The 26,236-nt window shown below is 30.2% G+C and overlaps 2 protein-coding genes across 3 annotated transcripts in view; both read right to left on the bottom strand.

The window, feature by feature from the left end:
- LOC143243256 (small conductance calcium-activated potassium channel protein-like) overlaps positions 1-5,470 on the bottom strand; it is a 36,487-nt gene extending 31,017 nt beyond the window's left edge. The window contains 1 exon segment of the mRNA XM_076487104.1: positions 5,050-5,470. Coding sequence (XP_076343219.1) covers positions 5,050-5,465 — 416 coding nt within the window. The 5' untranslated portion in view covers positions 5,466-5,470.
- Positions 1-26,236, bottom strand: part of LOC143242200 (E3 SUMO-protein ligase PIAS1-like) — a 571,445-nt gene that overhangs the window by 309,066 nt on the left and 236,143 nt on the right. The gene's annotated exons all lie outside the window — the stretch shown is intronic.

The following is a 26,236-nucleotide window of genomic DNA, read 5'->3' as shown; positions in this document are numbered from 1 at the left end:
AACATTAAATACTTAAAGACCAATTTAACGATAAATACACCAATCCAACATACAGTTCAACATTAAATACTTAATGACCAATTTAACGATAAATACACCAATCCAACATACAGTTCAACATTAAATACTTAAAGACCAACTTAACGATAAATACACCAATCCAACATACAGTTCAATATTAAATACTTAAAGACCAATTTAACGATAAATACACCAATCCAACATACAGTTCAATATTAAATACATAATGACCAATTTAATGATAAATACACCAATCCAACATACAGTTCAACATTAAATACTTAAAGACCAATTTAACGATAAATACACCAATCCAACATACAGTTCAATATTAAATACTTAATGACCAATTTAATGATAAATACACCAATCCAACATACAGTTCAATATTAAATACTTAATGACCAATTTAATGATAAATACACCAATCCAACATACAGTTCAACATTAAATACTTAAAGACCAATTTAACGATAAATACACCAATCCAACATACAGTTCAACATTAACTACTTAATGACCAATTTAATGATAAATACACCAATCCAACATACAGTTCAACATTAAATACTTAAAGACCAATTTAACGATAAATACACCAATCCAACATACAGATCAATATTAAATACTTAATGACAAATTTAATGATAAATACACCAATCCAACATACAGTTCAACATTAAATACTTAAAGACCAATTTAACGATAAATACACCAATCCAACATACAGTTCAACATTAAATACTTAAAGACCAATTTAACGATAAATACACCAATCCAACATACAGATCAATATTAAATACTTAATGACAAATTTAATGATAAATACACCAATCCAACATACAGTTCAACATTAAATACTTAAAGACCAATTTAACGATAAATACACCAATCCAACATACAGTTCAACATTAAATACTTAAAGACCAACTTAACGATAAATACACCAATCCAACATACAGTTCAACATTAACTACTTAATGACCAATTTAATGATAAATACACCAATCCAACATACAGTTCAACATTAAATACTTAAAGACCAAGTTAACGATAAATACACCCATGCAACATACAGTTCAACATTAAATACTTAATGACCAATTTAACGATAAACACACCAATCCAACATACAGTTCAACATTAAATACTTAAAGACCAATTTAATGATAAATACACCAATCCAACATACAGTTCAATATTAAATACTTAAAGACCAATTTAATGATAAATACACCAATCCAGCATACAGTTCAATATTAAATACTTAAAGACCAATTTAATGATAAATACACCAATCCAACATACAGTTCAACATTAAACACTTAATGACCAATTTAATGATAAATACACCAATCCAACATACAGTTCAATATTAAATACTTAATGACCAATTTAACGATAAATACACCAATCCAACATACAGTTCAATATTAAATACTTAATGACCAATTTAATGATAACTACACCCATGCAACATACAGTTCAATATTAAATACTTAAAGACCAATTTAACGATAAATACACCAATCCAACATACAGTTCAACATTAAACACTTAATGACCAATTTAATGATAAATACACCAATGCAACATACAGTTCAATATTAAATACTTAATGACCAATTTAATGATAAATACACCCATGCAACATACAGTTCAACATTAAATACTTAATGACCAATTTAATGATAAATACACCAATCCAACATACAGTTCAACATTAAATACTTAAAGACCAATTTAACGATAAATACACCAATCCAACATACAGTTCAACATTAAATACTTAAAGACCAATTTAACGATAAATACACCAATCCAACATACAGTTCAACATTAAATACTTAAAAGACCAATTTAATGATAAATACACCAATCCAACATACAGTTCAACATTAAATACTTAAAGACCAATTTAACGATAAATACACCAATCCAACATACAGTTCAACATTAAATACTTAAAGACCAATTTAACGATAAATACACCAATCCAACATACAGTTCAAACATTAACTACTTAATGACCAATTTAATGATAAATACACCAATCCAACATACAGTTCAACATTAAATACTTAAAGACCAATTTAACGATAAATACACCAATCCAACATACAGTTCAATATTAAATACTTAATGACAAATTTAATGATAAATACACCAATCCAACATACAGTTCAACATTAAATACTTAAAGACCAATTTAACGATAAATACACCAATCCAACATACAGTTCAACATTAAATACTTAAAGACCAATTTAACGATAAATACACCAATCCAACATACAGTTCAACATTAACTACTTAATGACCAATTTAATGATAACTACACCAATCCAACATACAGTTCAACATTAAATACTTAATGACCAATTTAACGATAAATACACCAATCCAACATACAGTTCAATATTAAATACTTAATGACCAATTTAATGATAAATACACCAATGCAACATACAGTTCAATATTAAATAATTAATGACCAATTTAATGATAACTACACCCATGCAACATACAGTTCAATATTAAATACTTAATGACCAATTTAATGATAAATACACCAATGCAACATACAGTTCAACATTAAATACTTAATGACCAATGTAACGATAAATACACCCATGCAACATACAGTTCAATATTAAATACTTAATGACCAATTTAACGATAAATACACCAATCCAACATACAGTTCAATATTAAATAATTAATGACCAATTTAATGATAACTACACCCATGCAACATACAGTTCAATATTAAATACCTAATGACCAATTTAACGATAAATACACCCATGCAACATACAGTTCAATATTAAATACTTAATGACCAATTTAATGATAAATACACCAATGCAACATACAGTTCAACATTAAACACTTAATGTCCAATTTAATGATAAATAAACCAATGCAACATACAGTTCAATATTAAATACTTAATGACCAATGTAACGATAAATACACCAATGCAACATACAGTTCAATATTAAATACTTAATGACCAATTTAATGATAAATACACCAATGCAACATACAGTTCAACATTAACTACTTAATGACCAATTTAATGATAAATACACCAATCCAGCATACAGTTCAACATTAAATACTTAAAGACCAATTTAACGATAAATACACCAATCCAACATACAGTTCAATATTAAATACTTAATGACAAATTTAATGATAAATACACCAATCCAACATACAGTTCAACATTAAATACTTAAAGACCAATTTAACGATAAATACACCAATCCAACATACAGTTCAACATTAAATACTTAAAGACCAATTTAACGATAAATACACCAATCCAACATACAGTTCAATATTAAATACGTAATGACCAATTTAATGATAAATACACCCATGCAACATACAGTTCAACATTCAATACTTAAAGACCAATTTAATGATAAATACACAAATCCAACATACAGTTCAACATTAAATACTTAATGACCAATTTAACGATAAATACACGAATCCAACATACAGTTCAACATTAAATACTTAATGACAAATTTAATGATAAATACACCAATCCAACATACAGTTCAACATTAAATACTTAAAGACCAATTTAATGATAAATACACCAATCCAGCATACAGTTCAACATTAAATACTTAAAGACCAATTTAACGATAAATACACCAATCCAACATACAGTTCAACATTAAATACTTAAAGACCAATTTAACGATAAATACACCAATCCAACATACAGTTCAACATTAACTACTTAATGACCAATTTAATGATAAATACACCAATCCAACATACAGTTCAACATTAAATACTTAAAGACCAATTTAACGATAAATACACCCATGCAACATACAGTTCAACATTAAATACTTAATGACCAATTTAACGATAAATACACCAATCCAACATACAGTTCAATGTTAAATACTTAATGACCAATTTAACGATAAATACACCAATCCAACATACAGTTCAACATTAAATACTTAAAGACCAATTTAATGATAAATACACCAATCCAACATACAGTTCAATATTAAATACTTAAAGACCAATTTAATGATAAATACACCCATGCAACATACAGTTCAACATTAAATACTTAATGACCAATTTAATGATAAATACACCAATCCAACATACAGTTCAACATTAAATACTTAAAGACCAATTTAACGATAAATACACCAATCCAACATACAGTTCAACATTAAATACTTAAAGACCAATTTAACGATAAATACACCAATCCAACATACAGTTCAACATTAAATACTTAAAGACCAATTTAATGATAAATACACCAATCCAACATACAGTTCAACATTAAATACTTAAAGACCAATTTAACGATAAATACACCAATCCAACATACAGTTCAACATTAAATACTTAAAGACCAATTTAACGATAAATACACCAATCCAACATACAGTTCAACATTAACTACTTAATGACCAATTTAATGATAAATACACCAATCCAACATACAGTTCAACATTAAATACTTAAAGACCAATTTAACGATAAATACACCAATCCAACATACAGTTCAATATTAAATACTTAATGACAAATTTAATGATAAATACACCAATCCAACATACAGTTCAACATTAAATACTTAAAGACGAATGTAACGATAAATACACCCATGCAACATACAGTTCAATATTAAATACTTAATGACCAATGTAACGATAAATACACTAACGTAACGTAAAGTTCAATATAAAATATTTAATGACGAATGTACTGAGTAAAGTAGAGATATTATGTTCATAAGACATGTTGATGAAAACACTAAACTGTCGTCATGTTGATAAAATACAACACTGTATTCAAGTTCATAATACATAACACTATCGTCATACTGATAAAACACTTGTCATGTTGATAAAATACAACACTGTATTCAAGTTGATAATACATAACACTATCGTCATACTGATAAAACACTAGTCATGTTGATAAAACCCAACATTGTCGTCATGTTTGAAAAACATAAAGTATTCTTACCTCTCACAAAGCCGGAGAGTCCAGCTGGCGATAATCCAGAGGGACACCATAAAAACTAGCAATACTGTCCCGGGACATATCGTCATGAGAGTCTTAAGAACAAAGCGGGTGTTGAAGTTAATACGGTTTAAGGCTCCGATACTACGGGAAGATGCGTCAGTAAACAGTTTACTATGTAACAACATCACCCGACATATGAGATAGAGACGTAAAAACATGGGTAATGATAGGGTAACGTCCACGGGCACTTCGGTAGACTCGATACGACCACCGTGATTCGAGAGCTTAGTGGTCCATATGAAATAATGCTCCCCAGGGACCGGGTGCACAGCACACACAACAATTTCCAGCAAAATCACTCCTATTCTCTCCCACGTCATGGCTATTCTCCAATCATCGGCACAATTATCGATCATAAACAGCTGTAAGAAATAGGAAGAAAATATTAGAAGACAGAAAGTTAAAATGATTCGGGTTTGTTTGTTTTGAATTTCGCGAAAGGCTACAAGAGGGTTATCTGTGCTTATTAGGGTTGATACCAGTTTAAAATAGGTGTTGGCCACAATACTCATTTAAAATAGATTTAAAATATGGTTAGTGTTAATACCAGTTTAAAATAGGTGTTGGTGACAATATTCATTTAAAATATGGTTAGGGTTAACACCAGTTTAAAATAGGTGTTGGTGACAATATTCATTTAAAATAGATTTACAATATAGTTAGGGTTAACACCAGTTTAAAATAGTTGTTGGTGACAATATTCATTTAAAATATGATTAGGGTTAACACCAGTTTAAAATAGGTGTTGGTGACAATATTCATTTAAAATAGATTTAAAATATAGTTAGGGTTAACACCAGTTTAAAATAGTTGTTGGTGGCAATATTCATTTAAAGTTATTTAATGTTCATGTTGAGGGTAGTTTTATATGGTATAACTTATTGATGTGATAACGTTAGGACTTGGTAATTTTGAAGGTTCTTTTATATGGTATAATTTATTAATGTGATAACGTTAGGACTTGGTAATGTTGAGGGTTGTTTTATATGGTATAATTTATTGATGTGATAACGTTAGGACTTGGTAATGTTGAGGGTTGTTTTATATGGTATAATTTATTAATGTGATAACGTTAGGACTTGGTAATTTTGAAGGTTCTTTTATATGGTATAATTTATTGATGTGATAACGTTAGGACTTGGTAATGTTGAAGGTTCTTTTATATGGTATAATTTATTGATGTGATAACGTTAGGACTTGGTAATTTTGAAGGTTCTTTTATATGGTATAATTTATTGATGTGATAACGTTAGGACTTGGTAATGTTGAGGGTTGTTTTATATGTTAAAGGTTACTGGTATAAAACTGCTAAGTTTTATAAATTTAATAATAAACAAATTGCACTGTTTTATTTCTTTAACCTAGAGTTAAATCTGCTAATGAAGACTTCCCTTTGATTGCAGTGTAAGGACTTTAAACATTACTTGAAAGTTCACTCATGTTAAATGTTCATGTTTTCATGTCAGAAACGAGTAATTTTATTTTTAGAATATTTAAATACTTGACAGTTGAAGAAGTGAAGAAACTGAAATCAGTTATCCTTGTTTAATTCTTTATATTAACAACTGTTGTGATCACTGGAAACATGAACATTCAACAGAGTAGGGACAGAGCTGCTGTGGGCTGACCACGATACACCCACGGTACCTTTTGTGAACTAGTGTTAAATGTAAGAACTACAAGGTGGGGGCTATAAGAAAGGCTAAGGAAGTTTCAAACCCAGCAAGTTTTTCCCTTACCGCTATCCCTGAAACAGACAGGTTTGTAATGTCATGTTGACAGTTTTATACCTGTTCAACATGAGACCAATCTAGTATACGTTTTGTACAGCATATCATATCGTCATTGAGTATTATTACTGTCACAAATAAATAGTGTTTATAAATAGTTTTAGTCCATGATTTATGAACGTTTTAAAGTGTTTTTTAAAAGTGAGATACGTCGTTCCAGATAGTTAGAATCTCACATTTACGTGTAAAGGCAGTTATGTTTTAAGAAACAACGACAAAGGTTGAAGTGAAGCTATCTTTAAACTTCAGCGTAAATAGCTATAAAATCAGTGTTTAGAATAGAGATAACTTTGAATATTAAGGACAGAACGAATAAACTTCCACAATCTTAACGTTGTTTATAGATTGGTTTGACTTGTTTTGAATTTCGCGCAAAGCTACACGAGGGCTATCCGCGCTAGCCGTCCCTAATGTAACAGTGTAAGGCTAGAAGGAAGGCAGCCAGTCATCACCACCCACCGCCAACCCTTGGGCTACTCTTTTACCAACGAATAGTAGGATTGACCGTCGCATTATAACGCCCCCACGGCTGAAAGGGCGAGCATGTTTGGTGCGACCAGGATTCGAATCCGCTAACCTCAGATTACGAGTCGAGTGCGTTAACCACCTGGCCATGCCGGGCCTTTAACCAAAGAATCCAGAAACACTTGGGAACATAAATCAGAAACAGCGAGGTATTCAGACACACGCAAGATCAAATCACTAATCATAAAATTTCTTTATCTGATTTTAAAATTCTAACAACAGATCCCATAGCCATGAAATTATGCATCATGTCTCCAAACCAAACAGGCTTTAAATACCTGTTGTATTTTTGTAGAACTGAAGATATTCTAACACGAACCATCACTTCAGGAAAAAACAACAAAAGAGAAACAACCTGTAGTTAGGCCTACGTCTCACCGTTACAGTTTTATCGAAGCAAACATAAAACTTGCTAAAATTAAACTTGAGACATTGTTGTCAGGCCTATAAGGGTTTAAATATTACATTTTTTAATCTAGTTTCTTGCTAACTGATTGTAGCCCTATACGAAATATTTGAAAATAATTCGAGTCTGCGATAAAAGTTCAACCTCACGTGAGGATGTATATTATTGTTGTAATATTATATTTTTTTGTAGATTGTGAAATTCAAAGTAAACGAAATATTACACTATTTAAAAGCATATATAAAACACGTCATTGTGCTAATTAAGTACGAATAATTAATAATTAGATGGTGATTTTGTGTTTAATTATGGTTTATTCGCTTATAATAATAAATCGTTCATTTTCGTTTTCTGTCTAAAAAACTGTGGCAGTGGATTACAGTATTTCTTCTTATGACATAAGTCATACCTTATGATATAAGCCATACCTTATGACATAAGTCATACCTTATGATATAAGTCATAGCTTATGATATAAGTCATACCTTATGACATAAGTCATACCTTATGATATAAGTCATACCGAGTTTGCCAACAAAACGTTTAGACGTCGTAACTCGCATCACTAATAATTCCGGATGTTTTATGGACTTGTACAAACTACACATCAAGTCCTTGTGGTTAAGGATTTTCTATTAAACCTGATTTACAACCTTTATTCAGCCATCGTATTTGTACTCTCTTAAATAACCTCGTTTTAGTTATCTACATATTTATTTTCAAATGCGTGCATTTCTTTGCAAATATCGTAGTATTTAATGAGTATAAATATTTCTTTAACTCAACCGATTTCTTGTATTTTTAATTCTGTACAAAATGTGATGTAAACAACCCTGAAAATCAACGTTCGAAACTTGTTCTCGTACATTTACCACCGTAAAGAAAACAGTATTTTGTTGTTCAATTAACATTGTTGTTTTATGTTCGAATAATTGGTTACTGATATACCATAGTTCTCCGAGCAGTCGCTTTATACCTGCTTTAATCTAAACAGCGACACAAGAAGTTTAATAGCACGTGACTGTAGGTGCTGTCCCACATGAATACCTAGAAAGAAACAGTCAACGCAGGGTTATTCTATTTTTGACTTCGAAGCTCGTGGTGACGAAATTAGCATATCTACGAATGCATTCAACATTTGTATCCGTGCAGGCCTAACATTCCTCTACAGAACGTAAGGGTTTTTCACGCAAGTTTAAATAAAGTCTAGAAGTCACAGTAGATGCTACGTTTTCTAATTACGAGTCACTGTACTGGTACTTATATACGTAAAACACAGAAAGACGTACCAATACCTATGCAAATACACGTGGAACAAGTTATAATATTTGTATACTATACGTTATAATACATGTACACTAATAAATACATGTGGAACACGTTACAATATCTGTACTAATACATATACGAACAAATACACCAGGAATAATGTTCTAACAGTTATGAAGGTGACAAAATATACACGTAACATTCACAGAAATGGAAAATATAAGACAAAACTAACATGATTAGTAAAGGTTTCTGATCATTTTGAAGAGTAGACGTATTGTGAACATTCTAATAACAGATTATACGTTTCGGAATGAAATACGTGTTTTAATTAGCCCGTAAAGATACTTTACGAGTGAAGAGTGTTCCAACCATACCGACATGATCAACATGTTAGTACCTTAACATAACATGAAACATTATTAGGTATTAACATATCGACACGATCCAACATGTTAGTACCTGAACATAACATGAAACATTATTAGGTATTAACATATCGACACGATCCAATATGCTAGTACCTGAACATAATATGAGACATTATTAGGTATTAACATATCGACACGATCCAACATGTTAGTACCTGAACATAACATGAAACCTGAACATAACATGAAACATTATTAGGTATTAACATATCGACACGATCCAACATGTTAGTACCTGAACATAACATGAAACATTATTAGGTATTAACATATCGACACGATCCAACATGTTAGTACCTGAACATAACATGAAACATTATTAGGTATTAACATATCGACATGATCCAACATGTTAATACCTGAACATAACATGAAACATTATTAGACATTAACATATCGACATGATCCAACATGTTAGTACCTGAACATAACATGAAACATTATTAGACATTAACATATGGACATGATCCAACATGTTAATACCCAAACATAACACGAATCAAAGGATGAAGGACTGTTTTCTCGTGTCGGACTCCCCAGTGGCACAGCGGAATGTCTGCGGACTCACGCTGTTAAAAACCGGGTTTCGATGCCTGTGGTGGGCAGAGCATAGATCGCCCATTGTGTAGCTCTGTCCTTACTTCGAAATAATCAATCAATCAATGCTTGTATCGGATTTTTGCATGTAGTTACACAAGGACTGATTTTTGTGAGCTGTGTTTGATTTTGAACTGACAGATTAAGGTGAAGACAACTTGTCAATGCCACCCACCGCCAACTCTTGAGTTATTACTCTAACCAGAACTTACCGATACCTTTATCATGTGCACCTAGTCAAGTGTGGAGAGAAACAGGACGAGAAACATAGACCTTTGGATTTACAGTCCGGCACACTAACCGCGCTTGGCCACTCTTGGCCTCAAAGCGAATACTTTAGATACAATGTTACAATATGTACTGACATAATGAATATTTTAGATACAATGTTACAATATGTACTAACACAATGAATACTTTAGATACAATGTTACAATATGTACTAACACAATGAATACTTTAGATACAATGTTACAATATGTACTAACATAATGAATATTTTAGATACAATGTTACAATATGTACTAACACAATGAATACTTTAGATACAATGTTACAATATGTACTAACACAATGAATACTTTAGATACAATGTTACAATATGTACTAACATAACGAATACTTTAGATACAATGTTACAATATGTACTGACATAATGAATACTTTAGATACAATGTTACAATATGTACTAACACAATGAATACTTTAGATACAATGTTACAATATGTACTGACACAATGAATACGTTAGATACAATGTTACAATATAAACTGACATAATGAATACTTTAGATACAATGTTACAATGTGTACTAACACAATGAATACTTTAGATACAATGTTACAATATGTACTGACATAATGAATACTTCAGATACAATGTTACAATATGTACTAACACAATGAATACTTTAGATACAATGTTACAATATGTACTGACACAATGAATACTTTAGATACAATGTTACAATATGTACTAACATAATGATTACTTTAGATACGTTACAATATGTACTGACATAACGAATACTTTAGATACAATGTTACAATATGTACTAACACAATGAATATTTTAGATACAATGTTACAATATGTACTGACACAATGAATACTTTAGATACAATGTTACAATATGTACTAACATAATGAATACTTTAGATACAATGTTACAATATGTACTGACATAATAATATGACGGTCAGTTCACACAACTCTCTGAAGTAATTTCATGTTTCTCCGATCCCAGCACCAACCCCAGGTTTCTTCTCCATCTTGTACTTTAACATAGCCTCATTCACATAAAACCATAAGTTATACGTTCGGTTCCTATCTCATGTACAACCAGGTTGAACTGTGGCAGATAAATGACTATTTAGTAAACGCTACGAGACTCTAATGTCACGAGAGCGTGCAAAATAAGGAAGTTTTAAGTTGTGGTTAGAAACAGAAAGTTTGATCAAGCACCACTGCCAGCCAGCGTTGCACATAACAATATATTTCTATGTGCTAGGAAACACGCATATTATTGACCAGTCATTTTGATTAAAGTACCTTTCAAAGGCATATCACTGACCAGATACTGTTAATTAATATATTTTAAAGACAGCTGGTATGGGTATTAAAACTTTAATTAAAATAAAGTACAGAACAACATTTTGACCTTCTTAGGTCATCTTCAGGTCAATAAACTTTTGATTAAAGTCAGCTCACAAAAGTTATACTACTGGTTAGATCCCTCGTGACTATGGTCAACATTATAGAATAAATCATACTTATAAGTGGTGTTACAGAATAAATCATACATATTAGTGGTGTTACAGAATAAATCATACATATTAGTGGTGTTACAGAATAAATCATACTTATTAGATGTGTTATAAATAAATCATACTTATTAGATGTGTTATAAATACATCATACTTATTAGATGTGTTATAAATACATCACACTTATTAGATGTGTTATAAATACATCATACTTATTAGTGGTGTTACAGAATAAATCATACTTATTAGATGTGTTATAAATAAATCATACTTATTAGTGGTGTTACAGAATAAATCATACTTATTAGATGTGTTATAAATACATCACACTTATTAGATGTGTTATAAATACATCACACTTATTAGATGTGTTATAAATACATCACACTTATTAGATGTGTTATAAATACATCATACTTATTAGATGTGTTATAAATACATCACACTTATTAGATGTGTTATAAATACATCACACTTATTAGATGTGTTATAAATACATCACACTTATTAGATGTGTTATAAATACATCACACTTATTAGTGGTGTTATAAATACATCATACTTATTAGTGGTGTTATAAATACATCACACTTATTAGATGTGTTATAAATACATCACACTTATTAGTGGTGTTATAAATACATCATACTTATTAGATGTGTTATAAATACATCACACTTATTAGTGGTGTTATAAATACATCACACTTATTAGATGTGTTATAAATACATCACACTTATTAGATGTGTTATAAATACATCACACTTATTAGTGGTGTTATAAATACATCATACTTATTAGTGGTGTTATAAATACATCACACTTATTAGTGGTGTTATAAATACATCATACTTATTAGTGGTGTTATAAATACATCATACTTATTAGTGGTGTTATAAATACATCACACTTATTAGATGTGTTATAAATACATCATACTTATTAGATGTGTTATAAATACATCATACTTATTAGATGTGTTATAAATACATCACACTTATTAGATGTGTTATAAATACATCACACTTATTAGATGTGTTATAAATACATCACACTTATTAGATGTGTTATAAATACATCATACTTATTAGATGTGTTATAAATACATCACACTTATTAGATGTGTTATAAATACATCATACTTATTAGATGTGTTATAAATACATCACACTTATTAGTGGTGTTATAAATACATCACACTTATTAGATGTGTTATAAATACATCGCACTTATTAGATGTGTTATAAATACATCACACTTATTAGATGTGTTATAAATACATCACACTTATTAGATGTGTTATAAATACATCATACTTATTAGTGGTGTTATAAATACATCACACTTATTAGTGGTGTTATAAATACATCACACTTATTAGATGTGTTATAAATACATCATACTTATTAGATGTGTTATAAATACATCATACTTATTAGATGTGTTATAAATACATCACACTGTCACACTTGGATGTTATTCATTTTCCGGATCGAACAATAGTGATGAAAATCTTCATAGGTCTGTCCTTACCCGATTTTAGTGAACAAAATGCTATTTGAATATTTATTGTACTATTGTTATATTATTATTGTACTATTATTATATTATTATTGTACTATTGTTATATTATTATTGTACTATTATTATATTATTATTGTACTATTGTTATATTATTATTGTACTATTGTTATAGAGGACAAAATAGTGTTTCTTATTGAACTCACACTCCACAAATTCGTGCCCACCATGAGTACAGAAACCCGGTTTTTAACGTAATAGGTCATAGATATAGTAGTGAGCCAATAGGGCGAAGCTTCACGCATATAGAATATCTTATAATTCGTACTTGTTTAAACTACGAAGGTTTGCTTGTTTGTTTTCGAATTTCGCGCAAAGCTACTCAAGGGCTATCCGCGCTAGCCGTCCCTAATTTAGCAGTGTAAGACTAGAGGGAAGGCAGCTAGTCATCACCACCTACCGCCAACTTTTGAACTACTCTTTTACCAACGAATAGTCGGATTGATCGTCACATTATAACTCCCCCACGGCTGAAAGGGCGAGCATGTTTGGTACAACCGTGATTCGAACCCGCGACCCTCAGATTACGAGTTGAACGCCTTAACCCACCTGGCCATGCCGGGACTGAGTTGTTATGACAACATATTAAATATATTACAGTTCTTATGACAACACATTAAATATATTACAGTTCTTATGACAACACATTAAATATTTAACACAAATTTCGACAACTTCGTGTGTAGAGAGTGCTAGACAAATTAAATTTAAAAAAGATCGAATTTTTATTAGAAATATACATCTAATGTGATGTGTTTGTGTGTGTTCAAATCCCTGATTTTGACGTGATTAATGATAATTTATAAAGTAATTAGTCAACTTCCAAACCATTATTATATTTTAAATCGTGAGCTCATCAATTATCTTATTGCTAATGAGGAAATTATTATAATGTTAAGAGTTGCTTTAGTTAAAACAAAAAAAAAAAAAAGTTAAACTGTTATGCTTAATATTCTAAGCCTGTCACTTAAGAAAACCCGATACATGAACTACGTGACGACACCATTGGACATTTAATCTACTCAAAATGTTCGACAAGAACACGAAGAAGAAAAACACATTTTCCTGTAAATAATTATTTCCATTAATGAACACTTGGTGTCTCAGTTTTACACAGGCCTAACACAGGTATGGGTCATTTTAGAACCAATATAATAATCCTCGTAGAGCAGGCTCTAGTATGGCCTGGTGGTTAGGGGTCGTGAATGCCACAAACATCTTAACCATTCCAATGTGATAGATTCCAAGAAGATGTAAAAAGAAACTACAAATGAACTGAGACGTTTCTAAAATATTCCAGCTTTACATTTCAGTTCATTTTATTCCATAATTATATAGTTAGATTCACAAAATGTCACCACTAGCTGGTAAGATTATAGACAACAAGAATATGACGTCACCAAACCTGCTTCATTTAATGATTTTTTTTTTCTTTTCCCCATTTTTGTGCAGGTTGTAATATACAAGGAACTCTCGTAGTTCAAACACACGTGACGTTGCTCGCGAATGTCGTATGCAACTGAATTACATATTATTATACCTGATTAACACGTGCAGGTGGACGCTGTTATGTGAACTACAACCCGCCTACATGCTCTTCAGTAACGTGAGGTTAAAACACCTACATAGATTACTACAAGTGCTTTAATACACATGTTCTAGCACTGAACTGTATAGGTAAAACTTCTGATAATATGGTATAAAGAGTCGTTTAAGATAACGGATGTCCTGTTCTGATAAGTATGGGAGTCGTTTAGGATACCCTGTTACCGACAAATATAGGGAGCCATTCAGGATGATGGATATCCTGTTCTGATAAGTATAAAAAGTCGTTTAGGATACCCTGTTACCGACAAATATAGGGAGCCATTCAGGATGATGGATGTCCTGTTGTTGATAACCATAAGGAATTATTTGGGATAACAGATAAATATGGGGAGTCGTTTAGGATGTTCTGATATTGATAAATATAGAAAGACATTTAGGATGACGGATGTCCTGTTGCTTATAAGACAATGCAGTTTGTCTTATAACAAAGATGTCCTGTTGCTTATAAGACATTGCAGTTTGTCTTATAACAAAGATGTCCTGTTGCTTATAAGACAATGCAGTTTGTCTTATAACAAAGATGTCCTGTTGCTTATAAGACAATGCAGTTTGTCTTATAACAAAGATGTCTTGTTATTATAAGACATTGCAGTTTGTCTTATAACAAAGATGTCCTGTTGCTTATAAGACATTGCAGTTTGTTCGTTTTTCTTGCCGAGTTTTGCTTTTTGATGAATAACTGATTTCTCTGTATGAAAACCAAGGAAAAGTTACCTGGAAGGAGTTCTACCGACGGTAGCCACTTTGGTAATTAGAATATTGTGGTGGTAGACGAGTTCAGCTTTCACTTCACGTATTCAATTACATTATGTGCTTGATAAGGGGTGGTACTATTGTTATTGTTGTAGTATTGTTATTGTTATTGTTGTACTATTGTTATTGTTGTACTATTGTTATTGTTATTGTTGTACTATTGTTATTGTTGTATTATTGTTATTCATATCAAGTCTTCAGTACACATAACTGTATATCATACATTCAACTGTGATAGTTTGATATAGGAACGTTATGAAATCGGTCACATTTAACTGCGATAGTTTGTTACAGGAGCGTTATGAAATCGGTCACATTTAACTGTGATAGTTTGATATAGGAGCGTTATGAAATCGGTCACATTTAACTGTGATAGTTTGTTACAGGAGCGTTATGAAATCGGTCATATTTAACTGTGATAGTTTGATATAGGAGCGTTATGAAATCGGTCACATTTAACTGTGATAGTTTGATATAGGAGCGTTATGAAATCGGTCACATTTACTGTGATAGTTTGTTATAGGAGCGTTATGAAATCGGTCACATTTAACTGTGATAGTTTGATATAGGAGCGTTATGAAATCGGTCACATTTAACTGTGATAGTTTGATATAGAAGCGTTATGAAATCGGTCACATTTAACTGTGATAGTTTGATACAGGAGCGTTATGAAATCGGTCACATTTAACTGTGATAGTTTGTTACAGGAGCGTTATGAAATCGGTCACATTTAACTGTGATAGTTTGTTGCAGGAGCGTTATGAAATCGGTCACATTTAGCTGTGATAGTTTGATATAGGAGCGTTATGAAATCGGTCACATTTAGCTGTGATAGTTTGATATAGGAGCGTTATGAAATCGGTCACATTTAACTGTGATAGTTTGTTATAGGAACGTTATAAAATTGGTCACATTTAACTGTGATAGTTTGTCATAATAACGTTATGAAATCGGTCACATTTAACTGTGATTGTTTGTCTTAATAACGTTATGAAATTGGTCACATTTAACTGTGATAGTTTGTCATAATAACGTTATGAAATTGGTCACATTTAACTGTGATAGTTTGTCATAATAACGTTATGAAATCGGTCACATTTAACTGTGATAGTTTGTCATAATAACGTTATTAAATTGGTCACATTTAACTGTGATAGTTTGTCATAATAACGTTATGAAATTGGTCACATTTAACTGTGATAGTTTGTCATAATAACGTTATGAAATCGGTCACATTTAACTGTGATAGTTTGTTATAGGAACGTTATGAAATCGGTCACATTTAACGGTGATAGTTTGTCATAATAATGTTATGAAATTGATCAACAATGTTGACACCTTGGGCTTTGTTTCAAACTTTATTTTTGATTAAACGTTCTTTTCTAATGAAACATGAGATTGAGTTAACAGAATGTTTCTGTAAAGTTGGACTATGAAAGTTATATTTTGTGGAGTACAAATTCGTGTTACGATTTCTCATAATGATGTGAAAACACTAAAGAATAGAGAGCTCTGTAATACGGAAGGAGCGAACAACAGTACCTGGTCTTTCAAGGTCGACACTGGTGTCAACAACTAACATATATGAACAGTTCTGATGACGTCGAACTAACCATCTCCTCTGTAGAGAAATCAATAGTCACCTTGGTGCGACTTTTTTTACCGTTTCTCACTGTCAGGATCCACGTGACTAGGTGTGTGGAAGTTAATATTTATACAAAACACGAGACAAGAGTATTCCTGCTACGTGCACGAGAAAAGAGTATTCCTGCTATGTAATTAACATTTTTACTGGGTATAGAACAAAAGTTTACAACCAACAGGAAGGTTATCCTTTGGACGGTAGATGAAAAAAAAAAACACAGGACTTTCTTTGTAAAAAATCCGTTATTCACTTCTAAAAACATATTAATTTTATTTGGTAATTTACAATAATAATTAATAACTATTATTAGCAGTTTTCACTGTATTGATATTTCCAATGTTAAACTATTTTTTTTACTTTACTGTTCTATTATAAATTGTACAACCTATCCATTGTTATGATGAATATAATTTACGACCATTGGATAGACTGTACAATTTATAATAAAACAGTAAAGTGAAACACAAATTTAATATTGAATATATCAATACAATAAAAAATAACAACGGACTGACACTGTACAATGTAGTGTATAACAATAAAGTGAGGTGTAACAACGGACTGACACTTACAATGTAGTGTATAACAATAAAGTGAACTGTAACAACGGACTGACACTGTACAATGTAGTGTATAACAATAAAGTGAAGCGTAACAACGGACTGACACTGTACAATGTAGTGTATAACAATAAAGTGAACTGTAACAACGGACTGACACTGTACAATGTAGTGTATAACAATAAAGTGAAGCGTAACAACGGACTGACACAGTACAATGTAGTGTATAACAATAAAGTGAAGTGTAACAACGGACTGACAATGTACAATGTAGTGTATAACAATAAAGTGAAGTGTAACAACGGACTGACACTGTACAATGTAGTGTATAACAATAAAGTGAAGTGTAACAACGGACTGACACTGTACAATGTAGTGTATAACAATAAAGTGAACTGTAACAACGGACTGACACTGTACAATGTAGTGTATAACAATAAAGTGAACTGTAACAACGGACTGACACTGTACAATGTAGTGTATAACAATAAAGTGAAGCGTAACAACGGACTGACACTGTACAATGTAGTGTATAACAATAAAGTGAAGTGTAACAACGGACTGACACTGTACAATGTAGTGTATAACAATAAAGTGAAGTGTAACAACGGACTGACACTGTACAATGTAGTGTATAACAATAAAGTGAAGTGTAACAACGGACTGACACTGTACAATGTAGTGTATAACAATAAAGTGAAGTGTAACAACGGACTGACAATGTACAATGTAGTGTATAACAATAAAGTGAAGTGTAACAACGGACTGACACTGTACAATGTAGTGTATAACAATAAAGTGAAGTGTAACAACAGACTGACAATGTACAATGTAGTGTATAACAATAAAGTGAAGTGTAACAACGGACTGACACTGTACAATGCAGTGTATAACAATAAAGTGAAGTGTAACAACAGACTGACACTGTACAATGTAGTGTATAACAATAAAGTGAAGTGTAACAACGGACTGACACTGTACAATGTAGTGTATAACAATAAAGTGAAGTGTAACAACGGACTGACACTGTACAATGTAGTGTATAACAATAAAGTGAAGTGTAACAACGGACTGACACTGTACAATGTAGTGTATAACAATAAAGTGAACTGTAACAACGGACTGACACTGTACAATGTAGTGTATAACAATAAAGTGAAGCGTAACAACGGACTGACACTGTACAATGTAGTGTATAACAATAAAGTGAAGTGTAACAACGGACTGACACTGTACAATGTAGTGTATAACAATAAAGTGAAGTGTAACAACGGACTGACACTGTACAATGTAGTGTATAACAATAAAGTGAAGTGTAACAACGGACTGACACTGTACAATGCAGTGTATAACAATAAAGTGAAGTGTAACAACGGACTGACACTGTACAATGTAGTGTATAACAATAAAGTGAAGTGTAACAACGGACTGACACTGTACAATGCAGTGTATAACAATAAAGTGAAGTGTAACAACGGACTGACACTGTACAATGTAGTGTATAACAATAAAGTGAAGTGTAACAACGGACTGACATTGTACAATGTAGTGTATAACAATAAAGTGAAGTGTAACAACGGACTGACATTGTACAAATGTAGTGTATAACAATAAAGTGAAGTGTAACAACGGACTGACACTGTACAATGTAGTATATAACAATAAAGTGAAGTGTAACAACGGACTGACACTGTACAATGTAGTGTATAACAATAAAGTGAAGTGTAACAACGGACTGACACTGTACAATGTAGTGTATAACAATAAAGTGAAGTGTAACAACGGACTGACACTGTACAATGTACTGTATAACAATAAAATGAAGTGTAACAACGGACTGACACTGTACAATGTAGTGTATAACAATAAAGTGAAGTGTAACAACGGACTGACACTGTACAATGTAGTGTATAACAATAAAGTGTAATGTAACAACATAACGACAATTTATAAACTAATATACAACAATACGGTGAAACATAACAACGTAAGAACATAACAACAATGTATAAACTAATATACAACAATACGGTGAAACATAACAACGTAAGAACACTAAAATCTAGTATATAACAATAAAGTGAAATGTAACAACATAACAACAATGTATAAACTAGTATACAACAATACGGTGAAACATAACAACGTAAGAACACTAAAATCTAGTATATAACAATAAAGTGAAATGTAACAACATAACGACAATGTATAAACTAGTATACAACAATACGGTGAAACATAACGTAAGAACACTAAAATCTAGTGTATAACAATAAAGTGAAATGTAACAACATAACGACAATGTATAAACTAGTATACAACAATACGGTGAAACATAACAACGTAAGAACACTAAAATCTAGTATATAACAATAAAGTGAAATGTAACAACATAACAACAATGTATAAACTAGTATACAACAATACGGTGAAACATAACAACGTAAGAACACTAAAATCTAGTATATAACAATAAAGTGAAATGTAACAACATAACGACAATGTATAAACTAGTATACAACAATACGGTGAAACATAACGTAAGAACACTAAAATCTAGTGTATAACAATAAAGTGAAATGTAACAACATAACGACAATGTATAAACTAGTATACAACAATACGGTGAAACATAACAACGTAAGAACACTAAAATCTAGTATATAACAATAAAGTGAAATGTAACAACATAACAACAATGTATAAACTAGTATACAACAATACGGTGAAACATAACAACGTAAGAACACTAAAATCTAGTGTTTAACAATAAAGTAAATGTAACAACATAACGACAATGTATAAACTAGTATACAACAATACGGTGAAACATAACAACGTAAGAACACTAAAATCTAGTATATAACAATAAAGTGAAATGTAACAACATAACAACAATGTATAAACTAGTATACAACAATACGGTGAAACATAACAACATAACGACAATGTATAAACTAGTATACAACAATACGGTGAAACATAACAACGTAAGAACACTAAAATCTAGTATATAACAATAAAGTGAAATGTAACAACATAACAACAATGTATAAACACTAAAATCTAGTATATAACAATAAAGTGAAATGTAACAACATAACGACAATGTATAAACTAGTATACAACAATACGGTGAAACATAACAACGTAAGAACACTAAAATCTAGTGTATAACAATAAAGTGAAATGTAACAACATAACGACAATGTATAAACTAGTATACAGCAATACGGTGAAACATAACAACGTAAGAACACTAAAATCTAGTGTATAACAATAAAGTGAAATGTAACAACATAACGACAATGTATAAACTAGTATACAACAATACGGTGAAACATAACAACGTAAGAACACTAAAATCTAGTGTATAACAATAAAGTGAAATGTAACAACATAATAACAATGTATAAACTAATATACAACAATACGGTGAAACATAACAACGTAAGAACACTAAAATCTAGTCTATAACAATAAAGTGAAATGTAACAACATAACAACAATGTATAAACTAGTATACAACAATACGGTGAAACATAACAACGTAAGAACACTAAAATCTAGTGTATAACAATAAAGTAAAATGTAACAACTTGATGACAATGTATAAACTAGTATACAACAATACGGTGAAACACAACAACGTAAGAACACTAAAATTTAGTATATAACAATAAAGTGAAATGTAAGAACATAACAACAATGTATAAACTAGTATACAACAATACGGTGAAACATAACAACGTAAGAACACTAAAATCTAGTGTATAACAATAAAGTGAAATGTAACAACATAACGACAATGTATAAACTAGTATACAACAATACGGTTGAAACATAACAACGTAAGAACACTAAAATCTAGTGTATAACAATAAAATTGAAATGTAACAACATAACGACAATGTATAAACTAGTATATAACAATACGGTGAAACATAACAACGTAAGAACACTAAAATCTAGTGTATAACAATAAAGTGAAATGTAACAACTTGACGACAATGTATAAACTAGTATACAACAATACGGTGAAACATAACAACGTAAGAACACTAAAATCTAGTGTATAACAATAAAGTGAAATGTAACAACATAACAACAATGTATAAACTAGTATACAACAATACGGTGAAACATAACAACGTAAGAACACTAAAATCTAGTATATAACAATAAAAGTGAAATGTAACAACATAACGACAATGTATAAACTAGTATACAACAATACGGTTGAAACATAACAAAGTAAGAACACTAAAATCTGGTATATAACAATAAAGTGAAATGTAACAACATAACGACAATGTATAAACTAGTATACAACAATACCGTGAAACATAACAAAGTAAGAACACTAAAATCTAGTGTATAACAATAAAGTGAAATGTAACAACATAACAACAATGTATAAACTAGTATACAACAATACGGTGAAACATAACAACGTAAGAACACTAAAATCTAGTGTATAACAATAAAGTGAAATGTAACAACATAACAACAATGTATAAACTAGTATACAACAATACGGTGAAACATAACAACGTAAGAACACTAAAATCTAGTATATAACAATAAAGTGAAATGTAACAACATAACAACAATGTATAAACTAATATACAACAATACGGTGAAACATAACAACGTAAGAACACTAAAATCTAGTATATAACAATAAAGTGAAATGTAACAACATAACAACAATGTTTAAACTAGTATACAACAATACGGTTGAAACATAACAACGTAAGAACACTAAAATCTAGTGTATAACAATAAAGTGAAATGTAACAACATAACAACAATGTATAAACTAGTATACAACAATACGGTGAAACATAACAACGTAAGAACACTAAAATCTAGTGTATAACAATAAAGTGAAATGTAACAACATAACAACAATGTATAAACTAGTATACAACAATACGGTGAAACATAACAACGTAAGAACACTAAAATCTAGTGTATAACAATAAAGTGAAATGTAACAACATAACAACAATGTATAAACTAGTATACAACAATACGGTGAAACATAACAACGTAAGAACACTAAAATCTAGTATATAACAATAAAGTGAAATGTAACAACATAACAACAATGTATAAACTAGTATACAACAATACGGTGAAACATAACAACGTAAGAACACTAAAATCTAGTGTATAACAATAAAGTAAAATGTAACAACTTGATGACAATGTATAAACTAGTATACAACAATACGGTGAAACACAACAACGTAAGAACACTAAAATTTAGTATATAACAATAAAGTGAAATGTAAGAACATAACAACAATGTATAAACTAGTATACAACAATACGGTGAAACATAACAACGTAAGAACACTAAAATCTAGTGTATAACAATAAAGTGAAATGTAACAACATAACGACAATGTATAAACTAGTATACAACAATACGGTGAAACATAACAACGTAAGAACACTAAAATCTAGTGTATAACAATAAAGTGAAATGTAACAACATAACGACAATGTATAAACTAGTATATAACAATACGCTGAAACATAACAACGTAAGAACACTAAAATCTAGTGTATAACAATAAAGTGAAATGTAACAACTTGACGACAATGTATAAACTAGTATACAACAATACGGTGAAACATAACAACGTAAGAACACTAAAATCTAGTGTATAACAATAAAGTGAAATGTAACAACATAACAACAATGTATAAACTAGTATACAACAATACGGTGAAACATAACAACGTAAGAACACTAAAATCTAGTATATAACAATAAAGTGAAATGTAACAACATAACGACAATGTATAAACTAGTATACAACAATACGGTGAAACATAACAAAGTAAGAACACTAAAATCTAGTATATAACAATAAAGTGAAATGTAACAACATAACGACAATGTATAAACTAGTATACAACAATACCGTGAAACATAACAAAGTAAGAACACTAAAATCTAGTGTATAACAATAAAGTGAAATGTAACAACATAACAACAATGTATAAACTAGTATACAACAATACGGTGAAACATAACAACGTAAGAACACTAAAATCTAGTGTATAACAATAAAGTGAAATGTAACAACATAACAACAATGTATAAACTAGTATACAACAATACGGTGAAACATAACAACGTAAGAACACTAAAATCTAGTATATAACAATAAAGTGAAATGTAACAACATAACAACAATGTATAAACTAGTATACAACAATACGGTGAAACATAACAACGTAAGAACACTAAAATCTAGTATATAACAATAAAGTGAAATGTAACAACATAACAACAATGTTTAAACTAGTATACAACAATACGGTGAAACATAACAACGTAAGAACACTAAAATCTAGTGTATAACAATAAAGTGAAATGTAACAACATAACAACAATGTATAAACTAGTATACAACAATACGGTGAAACATAACAACGTAAGAACACTAAAATCTAGTATATAACAATAAAGTGAAATGTAAGAACATAACGACAATGTATAAACTAGTATACAACAATACGGTGAAACATAACAACGTAAGAACACTAAAATCTAGTGTATAACAATAAAGTGAAATGTAACAACATAACGACAATGTATAAACTAGTATACAGCAATACGGTGAAACATAACAACGTAAGAACACTAAAATCTAGTGTATAACAATAAAGTGAAATGTAACAACATAACAACAATGTATAAACTAGTATACAACAATACGGTGAAACATAACAACGTAAGAACACTAAAATCTCGTATATAACAATAAAGTGAAATGTAACAACATAACAACAATGTATAAACTAGTATACAACAATACGGTGAAACATAACAACGTAAGAACACTAAAATCTAGTATATAACAATAAAGTGAAATGTAACAACATAAGAACAATGTATAAACTAATATACAACAATACGGTGAAACATAACAACGTAAGAACACTAAAATCTAGTGTATAACAATAAAGTGAAATGTAACAACATAACAACAATGTATAAACTAGTATACAACAATACGGTTGAAACATAACAACGTAAGAACACTAAAATCTAGTATATAACAATAAAGTGAAATGTAAGAACATAACGACAATGTATAAACTAGTATACAACAATACGGTGAAACATAACAACGTAAGAACACTAAAATCTAGTGTATAACAATAAAGAGAAATGTAACAACATAACGACAATGTATAAACTAGTATACAGCAATACGGTGAAACATAACAACGTAAGAACACTAAAATCTAGTATATAACAATAAAGTGAAATGTAACAACATAACAACAATGTATAAACTAGTATACAACAATACGGTGAAACATAACAACGTAAGAACACTAAAATCTAGTATATAACAATAAAGTGAAATGTAACAACATAACAACAATGTATAAACTACTATACAACAATACGGTGAAACATAACAACGTAAGAACACTAAAATCTAGTGTATAACAATAAAGTGAAATGTAACAACATAACAACAATGTATAAACTAGTATACAACAATACGGTGAAACATAACAACGTAAGAACACTAAAATCTAGTATATAACAATAAAGTGAAATGTAAGAACATAACGACAATGTATAAACTAGTATACAACAATACGGTGAAACATAACAACGTAAGAACACTAAAATCTAGTGTATAACAATAAAGTGAAATGTAACAACATAACGACAATGTATAAACTAGTATACAGCAATACGGTGAAACATAACAACGTAAGAACACTAAAATCTAGTGTATAACAATAAAGTGAAATGTAAGAACATAACAACAATGTATAAACTAACACTCTACAATACGGTGAAACATAACAACGTAAGAACACTAAAATCTAGTGTATAACAATAAAGTGAAATGTAAGAACATAACAACAATGTATAAACTAACACTCTACAATACGGTGAAACATAACAACGTAAGAAAACTAAAATCTAGTATATAACAATAAAGTGAAATGTAAGAACATAACAACAATGTATAAACTAACACTCTACAATACGGTGAAACATAACAACGTAAGAAAACTAAAATCTAGTGTATAACAGTAAAGTAAAATGTAACAACTTGACGACAATGTATAAACTAGTAAATAAAAAACAGTGAAACATAACATAGATTTGAAATAAAAGTGTAAGGTCAGAGTAATAAAGTATATT

The sequence above is a fragment of the Tachypleus tridentatus genome, unplaced genomic scaffold, assembly GCF_004210375.1.
Source record: "Tachypleus tridentatus isolate NWPU-2018 unplaced genomic scaffold, ASM421037v1 Hic_cluster_2, whole genome shotgun sequence".
In the NCBI taxonomy this organism is placed as follows: Eukaryota; Metazoa; Arthropoda; class Merostomata; order Xiphosura; family Limulidae; genus Tachypleus; species Tachypleus tridentatus.
The sequence above is the reverse complement of the archived record's forward strand: the minus strand, read 5'-3'. Positions and strand labels throughout refer to the sequence as shown.